The following is a 23,935-nucleotide window of genomic DNA, read 5'->3' as shown; positions in this document are numbered from 1 at the left end:
CCACGGCAACGAGGCCCGCCAAGGGCGCGCAGAAGGCGCGCCTGGCCCGTTCTCTCCTGGCCCCCGCCATGCCTGCCCCGGCAAAACTAGAGCCCTCCTGGCCCCTGGCACCAAAAGATGCCTACAGCACCCGGTATTCCCAGGCGGTCTCCCATCCAAGTACTAACCGGGCCCGACCCTGCTTAGCTTCCGAGATCAGACGAGATCGGGCGTTCTCAGGGTGGTATGGCCGTAGGCACACACCAGGCCCTCCGCAGCGCTCTCCAGCACTCACCACCGCCCTCCCGGCACACTCCACCACCTCACCGTGCAACCACAACCACACCAGGGCCACACAGGCCCCCGCCACCGCACCCTGGAGACGGAACCCAGGCGACCACGGCAACGAGGCCCGCCAAGGGCGCGCAGAAGGCGCGCCTGGCCCGTTCTCTCCTGGCCCCCGCCATGCCTGCCCCGGCAAAACTAGAGCCCTCCTGGCCCCTGGCACCAAAAGATGCCTACAGCACCCGGTATTCCCAGGCGGTCTCCCATCCAAGTACTAACCGGGCCCGACCCTGCTTAGCTTCCGAGATCAGACGAGATCGGGCGTTCTCAGGGTGGTATGGCCGTAGGCACACACCAGGCCCTCCGCAGCGCTCTCCAGCACTCACCACCGCCCTCCCGGCACACTCCACCACCTCACCGTGCAACCACAACCACACCAGGGCCACACAGGCCCCCGCCACCGCACCCTGGAGACGGAACCCAGGCGACCACGGCAACGAGGCCCGCCAAGGGCGCGCAGAAGGCGCGCCTGGCCCGTTCTCTCCTGGCCCCCGCCATGCCTGCCCCGGCAAAACTAGAGCCCTCCTGGCCCCTGGCACCAAAAGATGCCTACAGCACCCGGTATTCCCAGGCGGTCTCCCATCCAAGTACTAACCGGGCCCGACCCTGCTTAGCTTCCGAGATCAGACGAGATCGGGCGTTCTCAGGGTGGTATGGCCGTAGGCACACACCAGGCCCTCCGCAGCGCTCTCCAGCACTCACCACCGCCCTCCCGGCACACTCCACCACCTCACCGTGCAACCACAACCACACCAGGGCCACACAGGCCCCCGCCACCGCACCCTGGAGACGGAACCCAGGCGACCACGGCAACGAGGCCCGCCAAGGGCGCGCAGAAGGCGCGCCTGGCCCGTTCTCTCCTGGCCCCCGCCATGCCTGCCCCGGCAAAACTAGAGCCCTCCTGGCCCCTGGCACCAAAAGATGCCTACAGCACCCGGTATTCCCAGGCGGTCTCCCATCCAAGTACTAACCGGGCCCGACCCTGCTTAGCTTCCGAGATCAGACGAGATCGGGCGTTCTCAGGGTGGTATGGCCGTAGGCACACACCAGGCCCTCCGCAGCGCTCTCCAGCACTCACCACCGCCCTCCCGGCACACTCCACCACCTCACCGTGCAACCACAACCACACCAGGGCCACACAGGCCCCCGCCACCGCACCCTGGAGACGGAACCCAGGCGACCACGGCAACGAGGCCCGCCAAGGGCGCGCAGAAGGCGCGCCTGGCCCGTTCTCTCCTGGCCCCCGCCATGCCTGCCCCGGCAAAACTAGAGCCCTCCTGGCCCCTGGCACCAAAAGATGCCTACAGCACCCGGTATTCCCAGGCGGTCTCCCATCCAAGTACTAACCGGGCCCGACCCTGCTTAGCTTCCGAGATCAGACGAGATCGGGCGTTCTCAGGGTGGTATGGCCGTAGGCACACACCAGGCCCTCCGCAGCGCTCTCCAGCACTCACCACCGCCCTCCCAGCACACTCCACCACCTCACCGTGCAACCACAACCACACCAGGGCCACACAGGCCCCCCCCACCGCACCCTGGAGACGGAACCCAGGCGACCACGGCAACGAGGCCCGCCAAGGGCGCGCAGAAGGCGCGCCTGGCCCGTTCTCTCCTGGCCCCCGCCATGCCTGCCCCGGCAAAACTAGAGCCCTCCTGGCCCCTGGCACCAAAAGATGCCTACAGCACCCGGTATTCCCAGGCGGTCTCCCATCCAAGTACTAACCGGGCCCGACCCTGCTTAGCTTCCGAGATCAGACGAGATCGGGCGTTCTCAGGGTGGTATGGCCGTAGGCACACACCAGGCCCTCCGCAGCGCTCTCCAGCACTCACCACCGCCCTCCCAGCACACTCCACCACCTCACCGTGCACCACAACCACACCAGGGCCACACAGGCCCCCCCCACCGCACCCTGGAGACGGAACCCAGGCGACCACGGCAACGAGGCCCGCCAAGGGCGCGCAGAAGGCGCCTGCCCTTCTCTCCTGGCCCCCGCCATGCCTGCCCCGGCAAAACTAGAGCCCTCCTGGCCCCTGGCACCAAAAGATGCCTACAGCACCCGGTATTCCCAGGCGATCTCCCATCCAAGTACTTACGATGGTCTATGCTCTTTTTGTTCTTACAATTAAACGTGTTTCTTGTAAATCTTTTGTGTTCGTAGTCTTAGTGTATTGTAGGAAATTTTTTTTTTCATTCCACGCCGGGCTCCAAGGTACTGCGTGGCCTAATGCAGCTTTTTCATGTGCGAAGACCACATGCCGAAGAGGTGGCTGAGCTCGGACCCGTCGGAGGGCCAGGCGGGGCTGGTCGGTCTAGGTTTGGCGGGAACACCGCCGTGGGTGGAGGGCGAATGGTATTGGATAACGCTGGGTCGGGGAGTTCCCATTGGCAGATCCGTTGCCTTCCTCGTGTTGCCATTGGTGGCGCTAAGCCTCCCCAGCTGAGATCTCCTTCCGCTGCGTCACAGTTCCTACCCCAGCACTACCGACTCTCCCATGGCCCTGCAACCCCTTTCCCGTCCCCACAGACCCTATGCCGGCCTCTCACAGACCCTACCCCCTCTCACAGTCCCTATTCCACCCACAAGACCTTGCCCCCCTCCTTGTCCCTACCTTGGCCAGCAGTCTGTATTCTCGGCCACAATTCCTTCCCCTGCCTCACAGTCCAAATTCTGCCCCACAGTCTTAATTCCCACCCTACAGTCACTAACCCAGCCTACAGGTATTATCCCAACCTTACAGTGATTTCAGCTGCAGTCCTGTAGTCACTGTCTGAACATTGCAGTGATTCTGGCTCCTGTCCCACAGGGTTTATTTAACCATCTTCATCTTTGCATGTTCCCACTGCTCCTAGTTGAAGTTTATCCTTTTTGTTGTGGAAGGATCTTCAGTTTCACTCCAGACTGTGAGGTTTCAACTTCAACTCTAGAATCCATATTCCAAACCCAGCCTAAAAAAGCTTTATTCCAGTTCTAGCCTCACAGTTGCTATCCCGGTCACATAGTGGTTTCAGCTCCATCCCTGAAGTTGCATTCCAGCCTAAGAATCCCTGTACCAGCCCTATAGTTCTTATCACACCCTGCAGTCATTTTCTCTTTTTTCTCTGCCAGCTCTGCTGCTTCAGCTTCAGTTCTGCATCTTCCCCCCACTTCCAATTGAAGCTTCTCCTGGGTCAGGCCTGGATCTTCTTTTCACATCCAGGCCTCTCATGCTTCAGCTCCAGCTCTGGAATTCACATTCTATCTCCAGCCTGTCACTGGTGGGAGTGGTAACTTCAGACAAAGTTTATTTAAGACACACCCCCCCCCATTGTGTCACAAGGTGCAGAAAAGGATGCCCTAGATTTCTAAACTCCTTCTCAGAGAGAGGAGCCTGGAGCAGCTGGATCCAGTCCCGGCTCCGGTCTTTACCAAGAATTTAAGTTTTACAACTTTATCCCACAGGTTTTAATGACAGCTAATTAGATGTATTTTTATGAGAATGAATTATTTATTATGATAAATTATTAGACAAAAATAATTAGACAAATAATGATAAATGATTAGACAAAAATAATTCAATCAGAATTATTTACTGCACACTATAAAATCTGAAACTATTATATTACAAGACAGGATTGTGCATTATATCAAAGCAACATCAAAGCAATTATATTAAAACTAGCAAAAAGAAACCATTTCTAGAGACTGATGTAAGTCACCCACACCAATGACTCTGGACAAATCTTCTTTCTTCTAACTCCTTTAGGAGTAGCCTTGGAGAGCATCCCTAAAACCCAATGGAAGAATCTCCACACACTGAAAGGAGGAATATATTAGAAGAACCTCCTCTATGGAAAGTGGATTGGACTTTTATAGTGTGGGGGAGGTGACCACCAGTGATGTGCCTACAGGTCAGTTTAGCAGTTTATCTGCCAAATCTTTGTCTTGTTATGAGCAGGTTGATTTGAGGCTGCCAGATTGAGACATTGTGCCAGATTTTTATCATGATTCAACACGAAATACCAGCACATGATGCCCCTCTCAGGCCACCATTGGTAGCTTGCAAAATAGGGCATTGTTTGAGTTGTTTGACCACATTTTAGGGTTGAACATCTTGTTTACACAGCCCCACAGTCCCTATCCCAGCCCCAGCCCCACAGTGATTCTACCCTCAGATGCATGGGATTTATCCAGCCCCAGAGTTTTCATTGCTCCACATCAGTTTGGGTCTGGATTCAGCCCCAGGTGCTTCAATATACCCTCTGGCCTCACACCCGCAGCCCTATAATTCTTTCTTTAAAAACATCATATATCTAGTAACAGAATTTAAAAAAATATAATAAAATAAAAATATGACAATGCAACAGTATAAATAAATCTTAATACAACTAGGATAATGTAAAACTAAGATAATAAATAATAAATTGAATTAGTGGAAAATAAACCTGGATCTAGACCCAAACTGATTTGGAGCAATGGATATGGTGAGGCTGGAGGTGGATAAATCCCATGGGGAGGGGATGGAGCTGAAGCTTGGGGGCTGCAAGAGCTGTCAGGGAAGTTCCAGCCCTACTAGCAATGGTACCACCCACAAGCTGGGAGTGGAGGTCTCAGGGCTGATCCTGGGGCTCAGAGACAGCATGGGGGCACCTTTTGGGATGCAGAACCAGGGATCAAACCACTGTTTCCAACACCTAATGCTGGCTGAGGGTCCTGTGGGCAGGTGGGGTGCAAGACAAGGTGTGTGCTGCAGGCCAGGGCTCATTTCCCCCAAAGTTGGGGCCCCATTGAGATGAGTCTGGCAGGTCATAGAGATATTTAAGTGCTGACAGTTACTGATTCATCACCTTGTCAATAGCCAGGAGCAGCTTTTAGCAGAGGCAGTGGAAAGCTGAGGAACTGGAACTGAGGCAGCAGAGCTGGTGGTTACATACAGAATGTGGGGCTTAGGGTGGAACCACTGTGGGGCTAGATAGGGTCTGTGGGGCTGGAATAGGCACTGCGGGACTGGAGCTGGAATATGGGTTCTAGAGCTGAAGCTGAAGCATCAGAGAGCTGAAGCTGGAATGAAGATCCTGCCTTGATCCAGGAGCAGCTTCACATGGCAGCATCAGGAGGACGTAGAGCTGGATCAGAAACATCAGAGCTGGTGGAGCTTGTAGGCTGGAGCTGGAATCACTGTAGGGCTGGGACAGGACTGTGTGTCTGTGATAGGAATTATGGAGCCAGGATAACAACTTTAGGGATGGAGCTGGAATGGGAATGGGACGGGAAGGCCATGCAACTCACTGCCTTACCTTGCTTCCTTTTCCCCTTCCCTTGTTTATCCCTTTCCTTCCCTCCCCTACCCCTCCCTCGCGGCCTTCTCTCACCCACAGCTGTAGCCTAGAGCTCTATTTCCACCAGATGGCAGCCTGGCTTTGCACTTGCTGATTTCACCCTCAGCTACACTTTTCCCTGGACACCCTGCAGGCATAGAAGCGCCTTGCGTTGTTGGGCTCGTTGTTCTTCAGGGTGGCCGGTGACCCAGGCAGAGCTCCCCGCTCTCCTCCCCATTCCTCTCTGGTGGAAGGTGCCACGTCTCTCCATCACAGACGTGGTACCGCGTGAGGGCAATGCTGTGTGGGCATAGCACATGCCACACCTTCCACATAGCTGGCCGTTTTCAGGCAGTCCTGGTGTAATATACCTGCAGTGGCCTTCCTGTGTCACATGCTGTGGTGAACCTGCAGCCTTCCTGAGCCTCCTGACCCTCGCTGGGGCAGCCTAGGCGGTATGTGGGGGCAGGGTGGCTTCAAGTGGCTTCATCAGTCATTTTCAGAGTAGGTTTGGTGGGAATGAGTTTATCCAAAAGGGTCAACTGCGGGTCACCACATCAGAGAACTGCTTCCTACCTGCCCGGAGGTGTCAAACAGCCACATAACAGATGCTGGGACCGGTTCCCCGTGACGCACAGGCTCGGGCACGCGGGAGCCATAAGCAGGCGGCGTGTCCGAGCCGGTTCTCTTCTCTCCCCCTCCTCCCCGGTGGGTAAATCCCATCAGCCGCCACCCTAAACCGCCCCACGCGAGCTCTAATACCATCTCGGGTACGCCATCAGGCTCACATCAGCCAGGCGAGGGACTGACAGTCCTGGGAGGGACACCCCTGCTAGAGCCGGGGGGACAGCAGAGGTGGCTTTGGGCACGGTCCTGGGAAAGGGGGGTGGGTGGTGGGAAGAGGCCGCCTGCTGCCCGTGTTCTCTAGGGAAGGAGAGGGAATCCAGGCCTGAGCCGAGCTTTGTCCTGGGCTAATTTTAGATCAAGGAGGTAAGAGAAGGGAGGCGCATAGAGGGGCTTAAGGGGTCCCGCTGCCCTGGTGCGGGGCAAGCCTGATCTCCGTCATCCCTGAAGCGCCTGGAGAGCCGATGGGGTCCCGCTGCTCTTCCCGAGAGCCGGGGGCTCCCGGTCGGGTTCTGGGCACGTCTCGCCCCACGGAACGGAGCGGAGCAAGCAGCGCTGTGGGGTGTACGCCGTCTGTGCATCCCAGCGCCAGTGCGGTGCCCTGCTGTGGGGTGCAAGGGGGACCTGTGGAGGACCCTGTCGATTGAGGGATGCGTCGGAAAGCGACCATGGAGTGGGGGATTCCCTGCATAAGGATGTAGGGAGACAGCCTGTGTGGGTCATCTGTATGGGGATGGCTGCTGTGTGGGAAAGCATACACGTCAGAGGTCAGCCTGGGGGACAGCAGCGCACCACATGCGCGGGGTACCTCCGCAAGCAGCGGCGACAATCCCCACGACCTCCCTCTTTCCCCCCACCCACCTCCCTCCCTCCCCGTCCCGCCGCTCCTCCTTAAGTGCCCGCCCTGTCCCAGCCTCCCTCCGCCCCGTCCCGCCCCGTCCCGCCCTGCTCCCTCCAAGCGAGGGAATAAAGTTGCGCACCGGGGCGGGCGGTCCTGGTCGGAGCGAAGCGGGGCTAACGCGGGCAGTAGTGCGGCTCGCCGGCGGGAGCGCCGGGCCATGGCCTCGCAGGAGCTGGCGCAGAAGCTGCAGCGGCGGCTGCAGCTGGAGGAGAGTGGGGCAGCGGCGGAGGGCGAGGCAGAGGCGGTCAAGGGCGCGGCGGCGGCCGGGGACATGGAAGAGCGGAGCTGCTTGACGGCCAGTGCGGGCGCAGAGCTGAGCGCTAAGCTGTGCCGGCGGCAGGACATAAACGAGGGCGCGGCGCAGCCCCGGCGGGCCGCCGTCTTCAACCCCTACACCGAGTTCAAGGAGTTCAGCCGCCGGCAGATCAAGGACATGGAGCGCATGTTCCGCCTGTGAGTGAGGCGGGAGCGGGGCGGGGGGCTCGCTGCCCGGCCCGTGGGCTCCGGGGCTGGGGCTCTGCCTTCCCCCACAGCCCCTCCCGGCGCCGGCCCCCGGGGGCACATCTGGAGAAGGGCTGCCCGCTCTCAGCGGCACGCTCGCATTTCTCCGCGGTTTTGCGGTCGGGCTGGAGGAAGCCGCGGCGCGTTCGCAGCGCCATCTGATCCCCAGATTGTCCCTGTGCTTTGCCGGGGGTGCTCGTAGAGTTTGCCTGGGGCTCAGCCCTGCGTTTAGCTCACGGCCTCTGCTCTGCTTGGGATTGGGACGGCGGCTGTTTCTGGTGGCACCCATGAGCTATGACTTTGCGGGATGCTCTGGGTAGGACGGGGGGAGAGCACAGGCAGTCTTCTGCCCCACATCCTGGGGTTCCAAGTGGGTCTTTGTCCCAGGGCCCGGCAGAGGCGCTGGACATTTGCCCGAAACAACTGCAACCCTGAGCACCCCAGCAGTCTTGCTGGCTCTGCCTGGCGGTGTCCTAGCTCCACGCAAAGTCCTGTCTGCCGGGCTTGGTGCTCCCTCCAGTGTACCCGAGCAAAGGTTGAGCACAGCCTCCTCTTGCTACTCCTTTCGTGGGGGGCTGGGATGGGATTCCCCTCCCAGCAGGAAGGTTTGTGTTAAAGTCAGGCTGCTGCTAGCCACAGGGAGAGCTGCTTCTGTAAGCAGAAAGGCTTGGCCCTCCGCGGGACCACGATCCTGCCTTTTTCTCTCCTCCAGACTCTGTCCTGCTCCTGCAGTTACGCTGTGTCCGGGTACCTTTGTCTGCACTCAGTTTTCCCTCCAGCACCACAGACCCGTCCTGGGGGCCAATGTCCTCCCAGCCCCACAGCAAGCTGCTAGATTGGGAGGGAGCTGCTGCCAGGCAGGAGATGGGGGGACTATAGAGCAAGGTGTGAAGATGTACTTCACCTTATGGAGGTGACTGAAGTGAGATTTGTAACTCGTTAGATCGTTGTTCTCCTAGCTGAAAGCTGCCCTGGGCACCTCGGATTGTTGTGAGGATATCAGGAGCTGGTTGAATGCTGTCAGCTCTCAGCACTGCGGGGTGTTGCCTGTCCCAGCCAGGCTGTTGCCACAGGAGACCAGGCGATGGGCTTTTGTGAGCCTACTGGAGTTTGGAGTTCTTTGTTGCACAGGCAGTGTTGTGTTGGCAGCTGGTGCAGGAAGCGAGGTGGTCCAGGCGGGACTGCTGCTCCACTCTCTCCTGTGTCCCTTTTCACTGTGCTTGAAGGAGATCCACTCTATGGAATGCTGAGACGTGGTACTGTGAGGACTGGAGGACAAACAATGCAGGCAAGGCCTGAAAGCTGTGTGTGAGAGCCTGGACTGGGCAGTGGCACTGCCTCAATAGGGAAGAGTAAAGAAATGGCGGTGGTTTTGGGAAATAAAAAGTGGAAGAGCTGAATTGCAGCCTAATTTTTCAACAATGAGCTCATTAAACACTGGCCTTGTAAGCAGGAAAAGCTAGGCTTTGCAGTTGAATGCTAATCAGCTGGTCAATGTAGCTGGAAAGCATTGCATACCCTGTGAGAACTGCTGATGCCAAAGGGGGAGAAGGTGGGCTGCATGGTCCCCTATTGTGTTTCCTGGACAGGCAGCCAGGAAACCGTGTCCTGGTATTCACTGTTACAGGCACCTGAGCTTTGCAGTGGCAGAGGATCTTGTCTTTGGTCCATCTGCTGCCAGTGACATGTCTCAACTATTGGCTGACATCACGTGTTCCATGAGGAGAGGAAATGTTCCCCTTAATTCCTGTCAGTCAGAGCTTGAGTTAATGTGATTAAGGCTTTAATTCTCTGTATGGCTTATTGGCCCAGGCCACCACAACTCGGGGTCTTTCTTACAACCCTCCATCCCTCTCTCAAAGGCTTATTTTTTTCCTTTAGTATCTTCTCATTGCCACAGGATGCCAGGTTTCCACTACAAAACTTCCCATCCAAAAAAATGTTTCTTATCATTTTAGTGGGACTTTTAAATCTGTAATTCAGATTAAATTTGAACCTGTGGTCCTGTGCATGATGTGGGCTGGGTCATGGTGTTCCAGCTGAAAAGATGTCGTGGTGATAGTGGCTACCCTGAATGCCTGTCAGGCCATCCCATAGTATGGATGGTGGCTGTGACTGCCAGGGTGGAAGCAAAGAACTCATCTGAAAGTGGGTCTTCTCAAAATATAGTGCTCCATCCAGTGCTGTGTGCTGCAGGCTACACTAGGAGCATCCTTCCAGAGCAGAAATAATACTCTTTGCTCTGGCTGCTGCAGTTGGGCTCACTTTCTCCCCTCTCTTGTCCAAGCCTCCTCTTGTCAGCATCTCTCCTTTTTGGCCCCATTCCACTGGAGATGGGGTGCAGGTATCTACTGGAGTTCTGGGTGCTGGCAGCTCTCATGGTGGGTATTTTTTTGGCAGAAACCAGGAAGTCTGCGGATCAGGCTAATTATAATGTGACCTAATTAGCTGCCTATTCTGAAAATATATGAGGACCATGATAAACTCTCTTTCCTGAGTTGTCTAAGTGAACTCTCAGGGCCTCCAGAGTCTCACAGCTCCACTTGGTGCCATCTTTGTCCAGGAAGATGACAGAGGGGAAAGTGAAAGCCAGGCAGTGAGGCTCTGCCTGGCAGGGATGACCTTTATGAGAAATGTAGGGGGGAGGAAAACAGAGAGCAGCTTCATCTGTGGGGTGCGAGGGAGTGGAGAAATTCCCGTCTTGCTATTGCTTTTTATATCTAGGGAATTTCATGTGTTGCCCACACATTGCATAAGTGCCTTGTATCTGGCTGGTAGGAGAGGCTGTGATGTCCCCTTGCCCTCCTGGAGCCACTTTGCCAGGTGTCCCAGCCTCATCTGACATGCTGCAGCAGACCTGCTCTCTCCAGAGCTGCCGTGGGCCGTATGTGACAGGCTGTCTGTGGACTTGCAGTGGGCAGGAAGGTTATTTCCATGGAGACTCCGTCTGGGCCTGCAGGTCTTGCCCAACGTCTTGGAGAAGATCTTAGTGGAGGAGAGTCTCATCTTGCCCTCATGTCCCTCCAAGATCAGGAGAGCTCCTTCTGCCTGGGCTGGGAGGATGAAGCTGCATGTGGCTGAGGAGCCTGTTCCTGTCCCCACCCTGGTATGGAGGAATTGTTTCCAAAGCTCTTGGCAGTAGAATTGACTATTCCATTTGGAATGGAGCACCAATGATCCCATCTAGTTCAACTGCCTGATTGCTTCAGGGCTGACCAAAAGTTAAGCCCTGTTATTAAGGGCATTGTCTAAATGTTTCTTAAAAACTGACAGGCTTGGGGCACTGACCACGTTTCTAGGAAGCCTGTTCCAGGGTCTGACAATCCTCTCAGGCTGAATAAAAGGCTTCCTTAGGTCCAGTCTGATCTCCTCTGAGGCAGTTGTGAACCATTCCCATTTATCCTATCACTGGATATCAGGGAGCAGAGATTAGCACCACCTTCTCCATGTAAGGTGAAACACAATACTCAGAGGGAATAAAGTGCTACTTAGGATTTGAAATATTTAAGAGGAGATTATTACTTTAGCACCATTATTCCAACTGCTTTACTTCAAAGCCTCAATTAGGCCATTGCAGCATACAGGAACTGCAGATCAAAGTACAGGTGCCCACAGCATGTGAAGTAAGGTAAGGTGCAGCAAGCATGTATGGGGAGGGCAGGTTCTCATTCCAGCTTTTCTCAAGAAATGTCAATGTTTAGAAACTGCTCTTTGATCCTTCAGCATCTGTAATTTCTCATTCAGTTGTCCTTTTTTGTTAAGTGGGGTTTAGAGGCAGCTGGAAGGTGACTACAGAGTCACTACAGGTGATGCAGTCCTTGGCATCTCCTTTGTCCTCCCTTCCTAATCCCTCTTTCTTCTGCAATGTAAACCCCCAGCACCTGTGGAGTACCAGTGCCATGTTTGTGCCTAAGAGATGCAAGTCTGTTCAGCAAGTATTCCCTCCTTCCTCCAGTTTTGTCTCCTGCTTTCCTCTCCCAGTGCTTCAGCAGCCAGGCACGCTCTGCAGTCCGGGTGGAAGCAAGCCAGCATGCCAATCCTTGTTGCAGCAGATTTTGGCAGCCGCTGCTGTGTCTCACTGCTGCCAGGAACACTGCTGTGGCAGCAGTGTGGCAAAGTTTCATCACAGCAGCCACGGTGCCCTTACCTGCCTGCGGCATCCCAGCTGTTACTGTTACGGGTGGGATCTGCTGTAGCCGTGGCACTGACCTGCTGCTGGAGTGACCTTCCTGTGACATGAGATGTCTGTGCCTGTTGACACAATTCTCCTCTGTCTGTAATGCCTGTGCATCACTCGGGTGAGGCTTGGCTCATGCCCCAGGGAGCTTTGAGTGTGAAGGAAGCAAAGCTCTGGTGTCACAGCAGGACAGTGAGTGATGGCAGGGCTCGCCAGGCACCTGAGTGCTGCGTGTTGTTGCCGTGCCACTCCCGGAGTTCAGGTTGGGATGGCTCCTCCAGATGCTGGGGTGTGTTTAACTTGCCCTGGTGCCCTCTTCCAGCTCTTTCTGTGAAGGTAATGGCTGTCCATCACCAGGATGCAGGCAGCTGTGTGTGAGAGGTGTCCGGGGCTGCCTGAGCCCAGGGCCCTGAAAGGGGGCTCCCAAAAGGCAGACAGGGGAGTTTTATAATCTCTTGAAAGGCAGACTTTGGGGTCTTTGGTAGGACTGAGGTGTGCTGGGAGCATCAACTGACCAGCAAGGTGCAGTCTGCATTGTGCCCCACAGTGTTGAATGCCTGGGTCTGTTGGGGGTGGGTGGTGGGGAATGAATAGTGCTGTTTCTTGTGCCATGTAAATATGCCTCTCCCTAAATAGTCTGGCTGTGCAGCAGCTGGGTGGCTGTACCCAGGTCCTAAAATAGTTTGGCTGTTTTAAGAGGCGAGGGGGCAGGGAGGGAATGTAGCAGTTTGCAGGGTGCTGCCATTGGGTTTCAGTGCCCCTCTGTCTGGCTGTCCCTGAGTGCAGGAGACTGGTAACCTGATTTCTGGGTGCTTCTCAGCACCAGCTGTACTCATGCTCAACACCCATTGTGTGGCTGGTACAGAGTGCTGCTCAGCCAGGCCCGCTGTTGGCAAGACCCCATTTCTCACAATCCTGGCTTTGTCCTGCCTCTCTGCAGGGATGAGCCCTGAAGCTGTGCCCCATGCTTAACCCTTTCAGGGCAGTGTACTGGCTCCTGGGCCAGTGTTTACCTACAGGTAGTGTCCATAACAGGAGGGTGAGATGACCACAGCAGGCACGGGCTGGGCTTGTGCCCTTCTGCCTTCATCTTTGTTACACAGAGCTCCCGTGCGGGGCTGGGCAGTGTCCCAACCCCAGATGAACAGCCCTCGGTATTACTTTGCTTCTGCATCCAGCCAAAGGGCAGCATGAGCCTGCTAGCCCCCCCAAAAAAATGCAACCCCAGGTGCCTTTCTGCCATTGCACTTTTTTTTTTTTTTTTTTGCTGCTGTGTCTAATCAAAGGCACTGTATCTTCAACAGTGACGGTTCTGCCCCTTTCTCCCAAACTTGAAAGAAAAGCAAATTGACAATTAAATATTGCACTTGCTATGCTTCTGTGATGTCTTAGAAGTGCATCTCAGTGCTGGGTTGGGTAATGCTGTGAATGTGCTTTAATTAACTGACACCTTTCTTGCTGTGAAGAACCTGCTGTACTTCTTCCCTGTGACATCCCAGGTCTGTGACCTGGTTTCTGCTCTGATGGAGGTTTCTTTCCTAGTTTTTTCAGAAGGTGGTGCAGCCTGGTGGGCTCATGGGTTTGCTGGGTATAGATAGTGCAGGCAGATTGGTAACAGGGGCTCTGTGCCAGCATAGCCTGGCAGTTATGTCCCTGTCATTGAGAGTCTCTTAGTCCTGGGACCCTTGGAAACTAAGAGCCACAGAGAGTATCAGAAGTACTTGTGGGGGTGGTGGGACTCTATAAAGTCATGAAGGCCACCCTAGTTTGGGGAAAAAACATGTTGTGTCTGTGCTCATGAAAGTGGCAGAGATCTTGGCTGCAGCTCTGCCTTGTGCTGCTCACGCCTGTATGCAGTTTGGGGGTGGTGGCTTTGTTCGTGCCTTCCTTTGCCACAGCTTCCTCTGTGGCTGTGAGGTTTTTCAGCTGGAAAGGGCTTTCTTCCAGGGTAACCACAACTGTGCAGATCTTTGTCTGGGAATCGCTACAGCCCTCATTTCTTTGGAAGAGCGCTAACAGTCAATAAAAGATGGTGGGTGGGGGGATTTGGCTGGCTCCTGCCCACCAGAAAGCTTCAGCACTGTGCCTAGGGTTTCCTTCTGAATGGTTGAAAGGATTTAACTCTGTCAGGGAGAGAGAGAGTGGCAGAGATGGTGGCAGGGGGGTAGTGGTAGGCTGTATGCCAAGGCTGAGCCCACCTTGGAAGACTCTTCCCTGTCCTCTCCTGTGAAGCCCTAGCTCTGTGCTGAACCTTGATGGCAAGACCAGGATGAAAGAGGGCTGTTGAGCAGCTGATAACAGAGCACCCATCCCTGCAGCTTTTGGACTTTGAAAGCTGGTGATAGCCCTGGTGGGTGTGAAGTGCTGGTTGCTGGATGGGCCGGATGCTTTACCCACACCCACAGCAGATGTTGGGAGGAGTTGGTGCACAGTCCCAGGCTATGCACAGCAGATCACTTGCTGCCTCCCCGTCCCTAAAGCACTCTTCCCCTTGCACTGGTGCTCTCTTCTGAAGAGTCCTTGCAGTCCTTTGTGCTCCAGAGGGAGCATGGTTCCACTCTAGTCTTGCTCCTGGAGGTGGGCACTGGTTTCCTCTGCCAGTCTGGCCCTGTGGTGCAGCCCTGGTACCACAGCCCTGGCTAGAATTGCTGTGTTCCCCTGGAACTGTCTTTCTGCTCTGCCCAGGGACACAGAATAAACAGCTGTCCTGAAGTGCAGCTCTTGTAGTGGTGCTTGTTGTAGTACAAAAGCATTTTGGAGAGAAAAGATCTTAACAGCTAGGGGGGAAGAGTTTTGCTTACAGACAAAGTTTGCTTTCTGCTTGGTCTCTGCTCCCTGTTTCTCCTTGAAACTAGCTGGAAACCTGGCAGCAGCTGACTCTGCATGCCTTTGCCTCACCACATTGGTGCATGGTGTAAGCTGCGTGCAAGTTGCCTTTGTGCTGGACAGGCAAGTGGGTGAAATGGAAAATACCACTGAGATAAGCTGAGTTCCTCTGTGCTCCTTCTGTGTGGGTTGTTTGGTCTGAGCTCCCCTGAGTACTTCTCTCTTTGGTGAGACAGCTCTGAAAGCTGACAGCTACGTGTCTGAGCTTAATATATCTTAGTACTGGCCATGTCATGCAGCTTCCGCTCTCCCCTAAGCTTTGACCCACACAGTGACTTTTGTCCATGTGCACAGTTCCTCTTCTGGGTGGATGAGTATGGGGATGATGAGGGTTAACCCTTTCCCCTTTGCATCCTGCAGATATGACTCAGGACGGGATGGATATATCGACCTGATGGAGCTGAAGCTCATGATGGAAAAGCTGGGAGCCCCACAGACCCACCTGGGGCTGAAGAACATGATCAAGGAGGTGGATGAAGACTTTGATGGGAAGCTCAGCTTCCGTGAGGTGAGGGTGGCTGCAGTAACAGACAGGGGTGTGGCTGTGGGGTTGAAGGAAGAGGCAGCTGGGCTCCATATTTGTGGGCTGTAGGTAGCCCTCTCCCCTCTGTGTTTTTCCAGTGGTGGGATGCAGTGGTCTTCCCTGTGTCGAGGGTGCGGAGCGCTGTTAAACTCCATCTCCATGTGGCAGTCATGGTACCTGATGCCAAAGCTCTCCAACCTCCCTGCTTGCTTTGGAAGCACATTTGAGTCCTGTTGCAGCTGCTGGGAGTGCTCACTGAGCTCCCTAGTGAGGGAGCTGGAGGGAGTTATGTCCCTTGAGTTTCCAGGTCTCATTGCTTGGCTCCTATGGTACAGCAGCTGGTGCAGTGCAGGAGCTCTGCTTGGAGCAGCTCATCTCATGGGGCACAAAAGGTTCTCTCTTCCAGTTGGTATTGGGAACCCTCTCTACATCATGCAGTGACCAGCCATGGCAAGCTTTATGAGGGGTGGTCACATCCCTACAGCAAGGAATAAATGTGTGGATGCAGCAGTTTGGTACTGCATGCTGGCTCAGCAGAGACACAGCTCAAACAGGTCTGTGTGTTACCACTGTATTGTCACAGCTGGGAGGACAGGACAGAATCCTATGCCAGGCAGAGGAAGAGAGGAAATTTGAGCAGTGACCTGCATGTACTCAGGGGTACCCATATCATCTCAGCAGGAAGGGGAAACCCAGGAACCAAAAGTTCCTGTTGCATCATCTCCTCCTCTCAGACTTTGATAGCTGGCTTGGCCACAAGCAAATGTCACACTGTGGCTTTCTGAATTAACCCACAGCCTCTTAGGTAGCAAGAGGAGGGGCAGCACTGTGTATGTCCTGCACCGGTTTTGAGGGCTGTGCTGCTTCCTTCTGTCCCGTGGGATGCCTGCAGTGGGCCCCAGCTGGGCTCCCTGGTTTCTGCAGGCATGATGCTCTCACCATGCCTCTTCCAGGGCAGGGCTCAGAATGTCAGGCTGTCCACTGTGGAAGTTTGAGACCTTTGTCAGTGCTGGGAAGGAGGATGAGCAGCCAAGTCCTGTGACTGGCTGGGCTGGTTTGGGGCATGAGGGGTGGCTGTCACTCATAGAGCTGCTGCACCATCTCTCTGCACTGGCATATCACACCACGTTCCTCTGCTTTTGTGCCCCAAGGGCTTTGTTGGATTTATTTCACTGCGAGAGGGCAGCACAAAAAGACAGAGGCCAAAGACTTGGGTTACAAGAGAGGGGGAAGGATATGCAAATTTGGGAACTGAGAACCTGTCCCTGAGTTCCCTGCTGCCCGGTCAGAGGTGAACTGGAAGTAGCAAAGAATCCAGTGGAGCAGGAAAAGCACCATGCCCATGGCCCCAGGTCTCTGATTGCCAAATCACTGTGTAGGCTGAGGAGCCCTCTGTGTGCATTCTGGGCCTCCCTTCATTGCAGGTGAAGAGCTGGGGGCAGCCTTGGGGCTTGCTGCAGGGGCTCTCTCCCATGGAAGAGAAATATCTTTATCCTCAGGGCCCTGAAAGATGCTATGTCCTAGCATCAGTGGAGTAGCAGAGCAGCTCCTCTTCTGCTGCCACCTGTTTGGAGCACAGCCTCCTGCAGGGGTGTCTGTGCTGCCAGCCTCTGGCATGTGGCACACGGCAGCTGGTGCTGTTGAAGTGTCTTGCCAGAAGGGAAAACAATGGTCATGCAACAAGCTTGCATGAGAGGCCCATGGGTTGGAATGAGAGAGCATCACTGGCAGAGCTCTGGGGACAAATTACACAGCAGCTTTGGCAGACACACAAAGCTTCCTGTGGTAGAGAGGAGCAGGATGCTTCTTGCCTTGCTGCAGATGTGCCCTGTCCAGCTGCTGTGTTCAGGCAGAGGGCTGACAAGGAAGCAGGTTTCCTGGTGGGTCAGGAGACCTCAACCATAGGCTTGTCCCATTCTGCTTCTCATTGGTGGTGGCAAGCATGTGAAGGGTGACTAAACTGACTTGGATCATTCAGATTATACCAGGAGAAACCTGGTTTAAATGAGTGTCTGAACTCAGTAGTGTGCATCTATAGTACTGGAGGGCTCCTGTCTGCCTACCCAGAGAATACCAAGTCATGGCATACCTGCATGAACATACTATTCTTGTAGCCTGGCCACAGAAATGGTAGGGACCTCTTTCACTTGCAATAGATCACCTTTTTCTACCGCTTTGAGTAGTGTCCTCCCATCCCAGATAAGCTGTTGCCTGGCAAACAGGCTGCTGATGAACCACAGGCCCTGTTAGGAAAGCTGCCTTCTACCATTGACCTTTGAACGTCCACCAATACATTAACAATTAACTGTACAAGACGCCTGCTGTGACTCAAGCAATGAAATTTAGGCTTAAAAAGATAAGGTATAGTGGGGGGAAAACCCCCCACACCTCTGACTGTCTAATTCCATAATTACCACAGGAAACTGGAGTTAATTGCTGTGATAGTGTGTAATTGGAGCTGCTACTTAGAACCCACAGAAATCCACCCACTGCCCCCTATACCCTCACCAGCTGAAACATTGACTCACGTGATGTGTTTGCTACCAGGGTTGGTGCAAACCACATCCTTACATATTACTGCTTTTCTGACAAGCTGTTGTTGCAAGGCTACTGCTGCTGCCTGTCAGTCCCACACCTTTCCTTGCATGATGCCCAGCCTGGCTCTGTGTCGTAGGTCTTGGGTCATGAAGGATGTGACAGCAGATAGCACTTACCAGGTTAGTGGGTTGGAAAACGTGGGTCATGTTGTCCTCTTTGAGAGCAGAGCTTTGAAAGGTGCCTACCTACATTATTCACTTTTGCTTCTCTGTTGACATTTCCTTGAGACTTAGCTGCACATGGTGTGTCCTGGGTCCAGCAAGGGTTACACAGGCAGGCAATGGGAGCTGAATGCAGATTGCTGGTGTTCTCTAGTTAGTAAGAACCAATACCTCAAGGTAAGGTGGTAAGGTGGGCTGCAGGCTGTGTGCTGGAGCGATTGCTGCTGAGCTCCTGTGGGAACCAGCATGATGTCCCATAGTGCACCTTGCTGGATCCTTGGGACTAAAATTATGCTCTGTCCACCCTAAGCAGTGTTTTATCCCAAGTTTCCTTTAACTCAGCCTGCCCTTTGTGGCCACAGCAGCCTGTATTCTTCTAGACAACTGCTGTGCCCTCCCTTAGTTTCAGGATGATTCATGCTCACTTGTACTCATGACCCAGTCCCTCCCCAGGTGACAGCTGTATCAGACCTCAAGAATTGTGCTGCCTCCACTGCTCTTTTCCAGTGCCAGGAAGTGGGACTTTCAGGGCGGAGCAGGAGGAAACATGACTAATTGCAGCCTAGCTGCCAGCCCTCTGTGTCACAGTGCCTGGTGGTGGCAAAGGGGAACTAGCCAGAGCCCAGTGGATCTGAGCAGAGGGAGAGGATGTCTTGGGAAGGATTTAGTTTCTTTCCAAAAGAAACCATTTATTTCTTATGTGAAAACCAGTGAACCATGTATTTGGTTTGTTTCTTACTTTGTGTATTGGGTTTGCATGGCCAGGTTTTCATAGCAGGGGGTCCACAAGGAGTGGCTTCTGTGAGAAGCTGTTAGAATCTTCCCCTGTGTCTGGTAAGCCAAAGCCAGCTGGCTCCAGGACAGACCTGCCAGAGACTAAAGTGAGCCAATCAGGATTGATAGTAATGGCTCTGTGATAACATATATAAGAAGGTTAAAAAGTTCTTGTGCAGAGGTAATTATGGCCAGAGAAGAGAGGAGTGAGAATATGGGAGGGAAACAGCTTTGCAGACACCTGGGTCAGTGGAGAGGGAGGGACAGGATGTGATCCAGGTGCTGGAGCTGAGGTTCCCCTGCATACTGTGGTGAAACAGGCTGTCCTCTTGCAGCCCATGGAGGATACTCATGCCAGAGCAGGTGGTTGCATGAAAGGAAGATGTGAACCCATGGGAAGCCCATGCTGGAGCAGGGGAAGGACTCTTCTCCCTGCACAGTGGCAGGAACAACCTGTGAAGAACTGACCATAACCCCCACTCCCTATCTCCCTGTGCCACTGGATACAGGAGGTAGAGCTGGCAAGGAGGGAGGGGTGAGGGGAAGGTGACTTTAAGATTTATTTTACTTATCATCCTGCTCCAATTTTGGTAGTAATAAATTCAATTAATATCCCGAGCCTTTTTTGCCTATGACAGTATTTTAGTGAATAATTTCTCCAGGGCCTTAGAACTCATGAACTTTTGTTATATTTTCTCTCCCCTATCCAGATGAGAAGGGGAGGGATAGAGTGGCTTTGGTAGCCTGGCATCCAGACAGGATCAACCAACTACAATGTGCTTGGAGAAGGAAAATTCCCTTGCCAAGGCCAGCCTGCTTTCTGCTTGCCCTGTGCTGAGCACTCACAGGTTAAGGGGCTGTTGCACGGAGCAGTGACTGGTGAGCTGCCTGTTCGAGAGGGCAGCCAGCGCTGCTGTCATCTCCACACCCTTCCTCACGGGAGGCCTACCCAAACTCTTGCATTCCCACCAGCTTCTGCGAGCAACTTGAAGCAGGGCTGTCTCAGTTGAATGCTGTGTCTCTGCTGCCCTCCTCTGGGGCAGCTCGGGCTCTCCATAGGAAACATCAGACTCCCCAGCCTGGCAGTCTGAGGAGCACAGCACTAGAGATATTTGACGTTCCTATGCAAAGGGACTTCAGGGCAAGCCTACCTGGTATCTGCAGCCCTCTGGCCTGGCCTGAAGTGCTGCATTAGCACAGTTTTGTTGCTTTGTGCTCCTTTTGTACCTGAGTGGGTTGTCCTTGTGTCTGTTCTCTCTGCACTGTTCCAAGCGCTGAAACACCTCCTGGGGTCACCAAGAATAGCAGGGAGTTACAGGACCTCTGCAAGTACACCTAGAGCTTCACCATCTTAATCTGGAGTTTGGTCAGCAGGTGGATGGTGGTGCAGAGGTCTTTATTTTTAAGCAGGCAGGTTTTGTTCCTTCTATTAAAACAAAAAGTATGTTTTTGTGGAATGAGATATAACTCTTTTTTTGTTTCCCTTTGCAATTCGCTTCCCAATGCACACTCTGCTAGAGTGACTCTGGATTTGTTAAATGGACAAATCCAGAGTTAAGTGGTCCAGTGCAGGACAGAAGTTTCACATCAACTTGCTCTGTGGACTCTTGTTCAAGCCACTCTGTCACAGGGGCATGTACCTGGGCTACTGGTCTCTCTAAAAAGACTGCAGTAATGCCTTGGTTCAGGGAGGCATTCAGCCTGAGGTGAACCAGAACTGTGTTTGCCCTGCTTCCACTGTCATGGGATGTGACCTGAGTCCCTAGAACACTGGGGAAGCTGGTGGAGGGCTTGTGAGGGCTTATGGGGGACATAAAGAGCTATATCTGAGCCTGCCCAGTGGTTGTACTGGGCAGGTGCAGAGGTGGCCTCCTTCCTCTGGCCACACAGCAGCCCAGGCTTGGTAGGAACTGTGCTTTACCAGGGCTCTGATTCCTGGGAAACCTTCTTTTCCTATGAGATTGCTACTGCTTTTAATCTGTAACAGGATTGTGTACTGGAGCACAAGCTCCTTGCTGCCACTTGGTTTATATAGACCTCGTTTCCTTTGCTCTGAAATGTGAGTTCCATCCTTCTCCAGGTGATTGTACTGCTTGTATTTTAAGTTGTTTGAGCCTCAGTGAAAAGCCTCAATGTTTCCTCTCTGTATTGCTAGTTCCTGCTGATTTTCCATAAAGCTGCAGCTGGGGAACTCGAGGAGGACAGCGGCCTGTTGACTCTTGCGAAGCTCTCGGAGATAGATGTATCCATTGAGGGAGTTAAAGGAGCCAAGAACTTCTTTGAAGCTAAGGTATGATGTAGCACAGAGGAATAAGAAAAAACTCAGCTGTAGCTGAAGCTCAGCTACTCAGCTGTAGCTGAGTTTCCTTTCAAATTTGGTTGGACTCTAGCTAGAGTCTTTCTGTGGCTCAGTCAATACACCAGAGCAATGTCTGGCTGCAACACACCAGCAGTGACTGGCTGACCTGTGTCCCTGTGGCTGGAACTAGGTGGCTGACCTCTTTTAAAGACAAAAGTGTCCTGAAAAACTAATGCCATAGGGACAGACTTTTCCCATTTTGCAAAACCTCCCTCAACGAGAACACTCTGAGTTCAGTGGTGAGCGGAGTGTTTTGGAGTGTAGGATTTCAGATATCTCTTTCTCTGTAACCTTTGGAATCAAAATAATTCTGCAGGGTCGTGGGGTTGGCAGAAAGAGCTGTACACCATCCGAAGCTGACAAAGCACCCTTTCTGAAAGCTCTCTTGGAGAGAAAATAATCCTGCTTGTTTATATAAGAAGTTTTTTCCCAAGAGCCTAACACAGCTATTGCACAGCAGATGTACTGAGATGAAAGCTGGAAAAATAGCCAGCAAGTAAACAATGTCTCTTTGATCTGCAGATTATCCATGGTGTAGTATGATGTTCTCAGATTTGGCTGTGATTCAGAGTGTTTTCTGCAGTAGTTTCTCCCACTGCATACTCACAACCTATGCCCTGCTGCCTGGTAATAGAAATAATGTATGTGACCCAGTACTGATGGCCTTGTTTTAGTCACTTGTTAGTGACTTATTAGTAAGTGGCCTTTCTTTTGTGGATGTTAAAGTAAAGGAAAGTAACAGGTATTGTGTGTAAATACCCAAGCATTGCAGTGTAATTAATACTTGGATCTGTCCTGGCAGAGGATCCCAGCAAGCACTGGGAGGTGCAGCAAGCAGTTCTGTGTTGCTCATTTGGGAGCAGCTCAGGCTTTGGCTCTCCCTCTGATGCAAGGCTTGACACTTGTTTATTTTCTCTCTGTCTCATAAAGGCTCAAGCCCTCTCCTCAGCCAGTAAGTTTGAAGCAGAGATAAAAGCTGAGCAGGATGAGCGAAAGCGGGAAGAGGAGGAAAGGAAGCACCGCCGAGCGGCTTTCAGGGAGTTAAAGTCTGCATTTACTCAGTAACCAACCAGCCAATATGCACTCTGAAATTGCACACGACTTGGTACGTTTCCCAGATCAGGGCCCTGCCTGGACAGAACTGCTTGGATCCTGCCTAAAACTCATCACAGCATTGCTAGCCTTTCTTTCTGGAAGATCCTCCTGAGCTCCTAAGGGCACAACTCTTGCAGTTACTATGCATTTATAATGATGTGAATAGTGGGGGCTGTTTGCTCTGAACTGTTAGGAGTACATGACCCTAAAGCAGAAACAGCAGGTAGCAAATCCTGGGTGAGCACTGACAAGTGTCATGTTTGCCTACTTCATTCTTTCCTATAGATCTTCTTTCTCTTAATCCTGTATTAATTCATTCCTTGCTTACAGGCAAGTAGTGAGGTCTTGTGTAAGTCAGGGTGTACAAAGTACAGTTTGACTTCTGTGTGTTTGTACTGCTGTTGGGTGTTGTCACCCTTCTCTTATTCCTCAAAGCCCCGTGCCACAGGCACCATGAAAACACTGTGAAGAGAGAAAGATAATTACTAGGGACATAGATCAAATTCACTGCCATTTCCTGTAACACTTTCTGCCACCCAGTATGTTGAAGAGTCTTCCAGTTTCTCTTCTCTGAAGTGCCATAGTAACAAACCTTTCAATCAGAGGTGAGATTCCCCAAGACTTCAAAGGGAAGAAGCTGGCTCTCTTAAACGAGGAATAGAAAACTGAGTTGCCTGACCATTTATCTTCTTTCACATTCCATCACATTTAGTGTACTGTACAGCTTCACTGTTATTTTCCAGGCTTAGGCAGCTGTATCTGTTTTTAGGAGATATTGTCAGCTGGACAGTGCAATTGGATGGCACACTGGGGTTTTCTATTTGGAAATTTGCTCATAGCCTGAATCAGGAAGGTGACATTGTTTGATTTCATTAGAGGCACAGCAGAGGACACCAGCACAGCATACTGAGCTTACAACCCTTGCACAGGGAGCAGGGAGGTGAGCACATTGAACTGAACTGAATTTTGAGGGCTTGCATTATATTATTATCCATTTTTTTCTTGGAAACACGGGGAACTTGCCCACAAATGTTGAGATGCCCACTGCTTGTCTGGATATAAACACTGTTGGTCATGGCAGGGGAACTTCCCTCAGAGACCTCTTCCAAGACATGGATGTGCTGAAATTCTGCCTCTGCTCTTGCCCAAATTCATGGCAAAATGTTAATTTTTTTTCCCAGAACAAAACTCACAAGTCATCTTTTCACTTATCTGTTTTGCTTCTTAAACTGTGAGCACTAAACTGTGAGCATGGAATAATAAATAGAAAAACCTCTACTCTTTAATGTCAGGTGAAAGAATTGCTAAACGATTAAACTGTGTATATATCTTCACAGATTATATTTTATAAATCACGCTTTTGTAGCTAAATATTTATAATTAAATGTTTTTATACTTTACAACAAAGCAGATAATTTCATCTTCAATTATTTCTCCTGTTGCTGAAATGTAAAAATAAAGCATTGTTATCTCCAGTCTTGTCTGTGGCTTATTTCAGATCTTTGAATATAGCATTTTTCACAAATTATAATAGTAATCCTCCAAGTTCAGTGAGTGGGGGAAGTATTCAACCCCTTCTTGATAACGCTTCCTGTTCTGCACAGCAGTTCTGGTGTGAAAAGCCCTAATGTTTGCATTCCCTCAGAAAGGGACATGGCTGTGTAAATACTTGAAATACTGCCTACTGCTAGATGTTGACATCTGAAGGTTGTCAGC

The 23,935-nt window shown here is 52.6% G+C and overlaps 1 protein-coding gene and 6 non-coding genes across 7 annotated transcripts; 1 reads left to right on the top strand and 6 right to left on the bottom strand.

Annotated features, from left to right (window-relative positions):
• Positions 1 to 118: 118 nt before the first annotated feature.
• On the bottom strand, positions 119 to 237 carry LOC127059940 (5S ribosomal RNA). Its single transcript, XR_007778297.1, has one exon. It is a non-coding gene; the product is annotated as a 5S ribosomal RNA (ribosomal RNA).
• Positions 238 to 494: 257 nt separating this feature from the next.
• On the bottom strand, positions 495 to 613 carry LOC127059967 (5S ribosomal RNA). Its single transcript, XR_007778324.1, has one exon. It is a non-coding gene; the product is annotated as a 5S ribosomal RNA (ribosomal RNA).
• A 257-nt stretch (positions 614 to 870) lies between these two features.
• LOC127059966 (5S ribosomal RNA) lies at positions 871 to 989 on the bottom strand. Its single transcript, XR_007778323.1, has one exon. It is a non-coding gene; the product is annotated as a 5S ribosomal RNA (ribosomal RNA).
• A 257-nt stretch (positions 990 to 1,246) lies between these two features.
• On the bottom strand, positions 1,247 to 1,365 carry LOC115484007 (5S ribosomal RNA). Its single transcript, XR_003944764.1, has one exon. It is a non-coding gene; the product is annotated as a 5S ribosomal RNA (ribosomal RNA).
• Positions 1,366 to 1,622: 257 nt separating this feature from the next.
• LOC115484006 (5S ribosomal RNA) lies at positions 1,623 to 1,741 on the bottom strand. The gene has a single exon (XR_003944763.1). It is a non-coding gene; the product is annotated as a 5S ribosomal RNA (ribosomal RNA).
• A 257-nt stretch (positions 1,742 to 1,998) lies between these two features.
• On the bottom strand, positions 1,999 to 2,117 carry LOC115483995 (5S ribosomal RNA). Its single transcript, XR_003944753.1, has one exon. It is a non-coding gene; the product is annotated as a 5S ribosomal RNA (ribosomal RNA).
• Positions 2,118 to 7,204: 5,087 nt separating this feature from the next.
• EFHD1 (EF-hand domain family member D1) lies at positions 7,205 to 23,694 on the top strand. Its single transcript, XM_009089258.4, has 4 exons — positions 7,205 to 7,598; positions 15,070 to 15,217; positions 20,921 to 21,055; positions 22,055 to 23,694. The coding sequence occupies exons 1-4, from the start codon at positions 7,303 to 7,305 to the stop codon at positions 22,187 to 22,189; spliced, it is 714 nt and encodes a 237-aa protein (XP_009087506.3). The 5' UTR covers positions 7,205 to 7,302; the 3' UTR covers positions 22,190 to 23,694.
• Positions 23,695 to 23,935: the final 241 nt, after the last annotated feature.

The sequence above is a fragment of the Serinus canaria genome, chromosome 9 (assembly GCF_022539315.1).
Source record: "Serinus canaria isolate serCan28SL12 chromosome 9, serCan2020, whole genome shotgun sequence".
Lineage (NCBI taxonomy): Eukaryota > Metazoa > Chordata > Aves > Passeriformes > Fringillidae > Serinus > Serinus canaria.
This window is presented reverse-complemented; position numbering and strand designations above follow the sequence as displayed.

Bases quoted from the DNA above. Each gene is read 5' to 3' on its own strand.
- EFHD1 (XM_009089258.4), top strand. From the start codon at position 7,303: ATGGCCTCGCAGGAGCTGGCGCAGAAGCTGCAGCGGCGGCTGCAGCTG. The intron at 7,599-15,069 runs GTGAGTGAGGCG...TGCATCCTGCAG, and splicing joins ATGGAGCGCATGTTCCGCCT to ATATGACTCAGGACGGGATG. The intron at 21,056-22,054 runs GTATGATGTAGC...TGTCTCATAAAG, and splicing joins AGAACTTCTTTGAAGCTAAG to GCTCAAGCCCTCTCCTCAGC.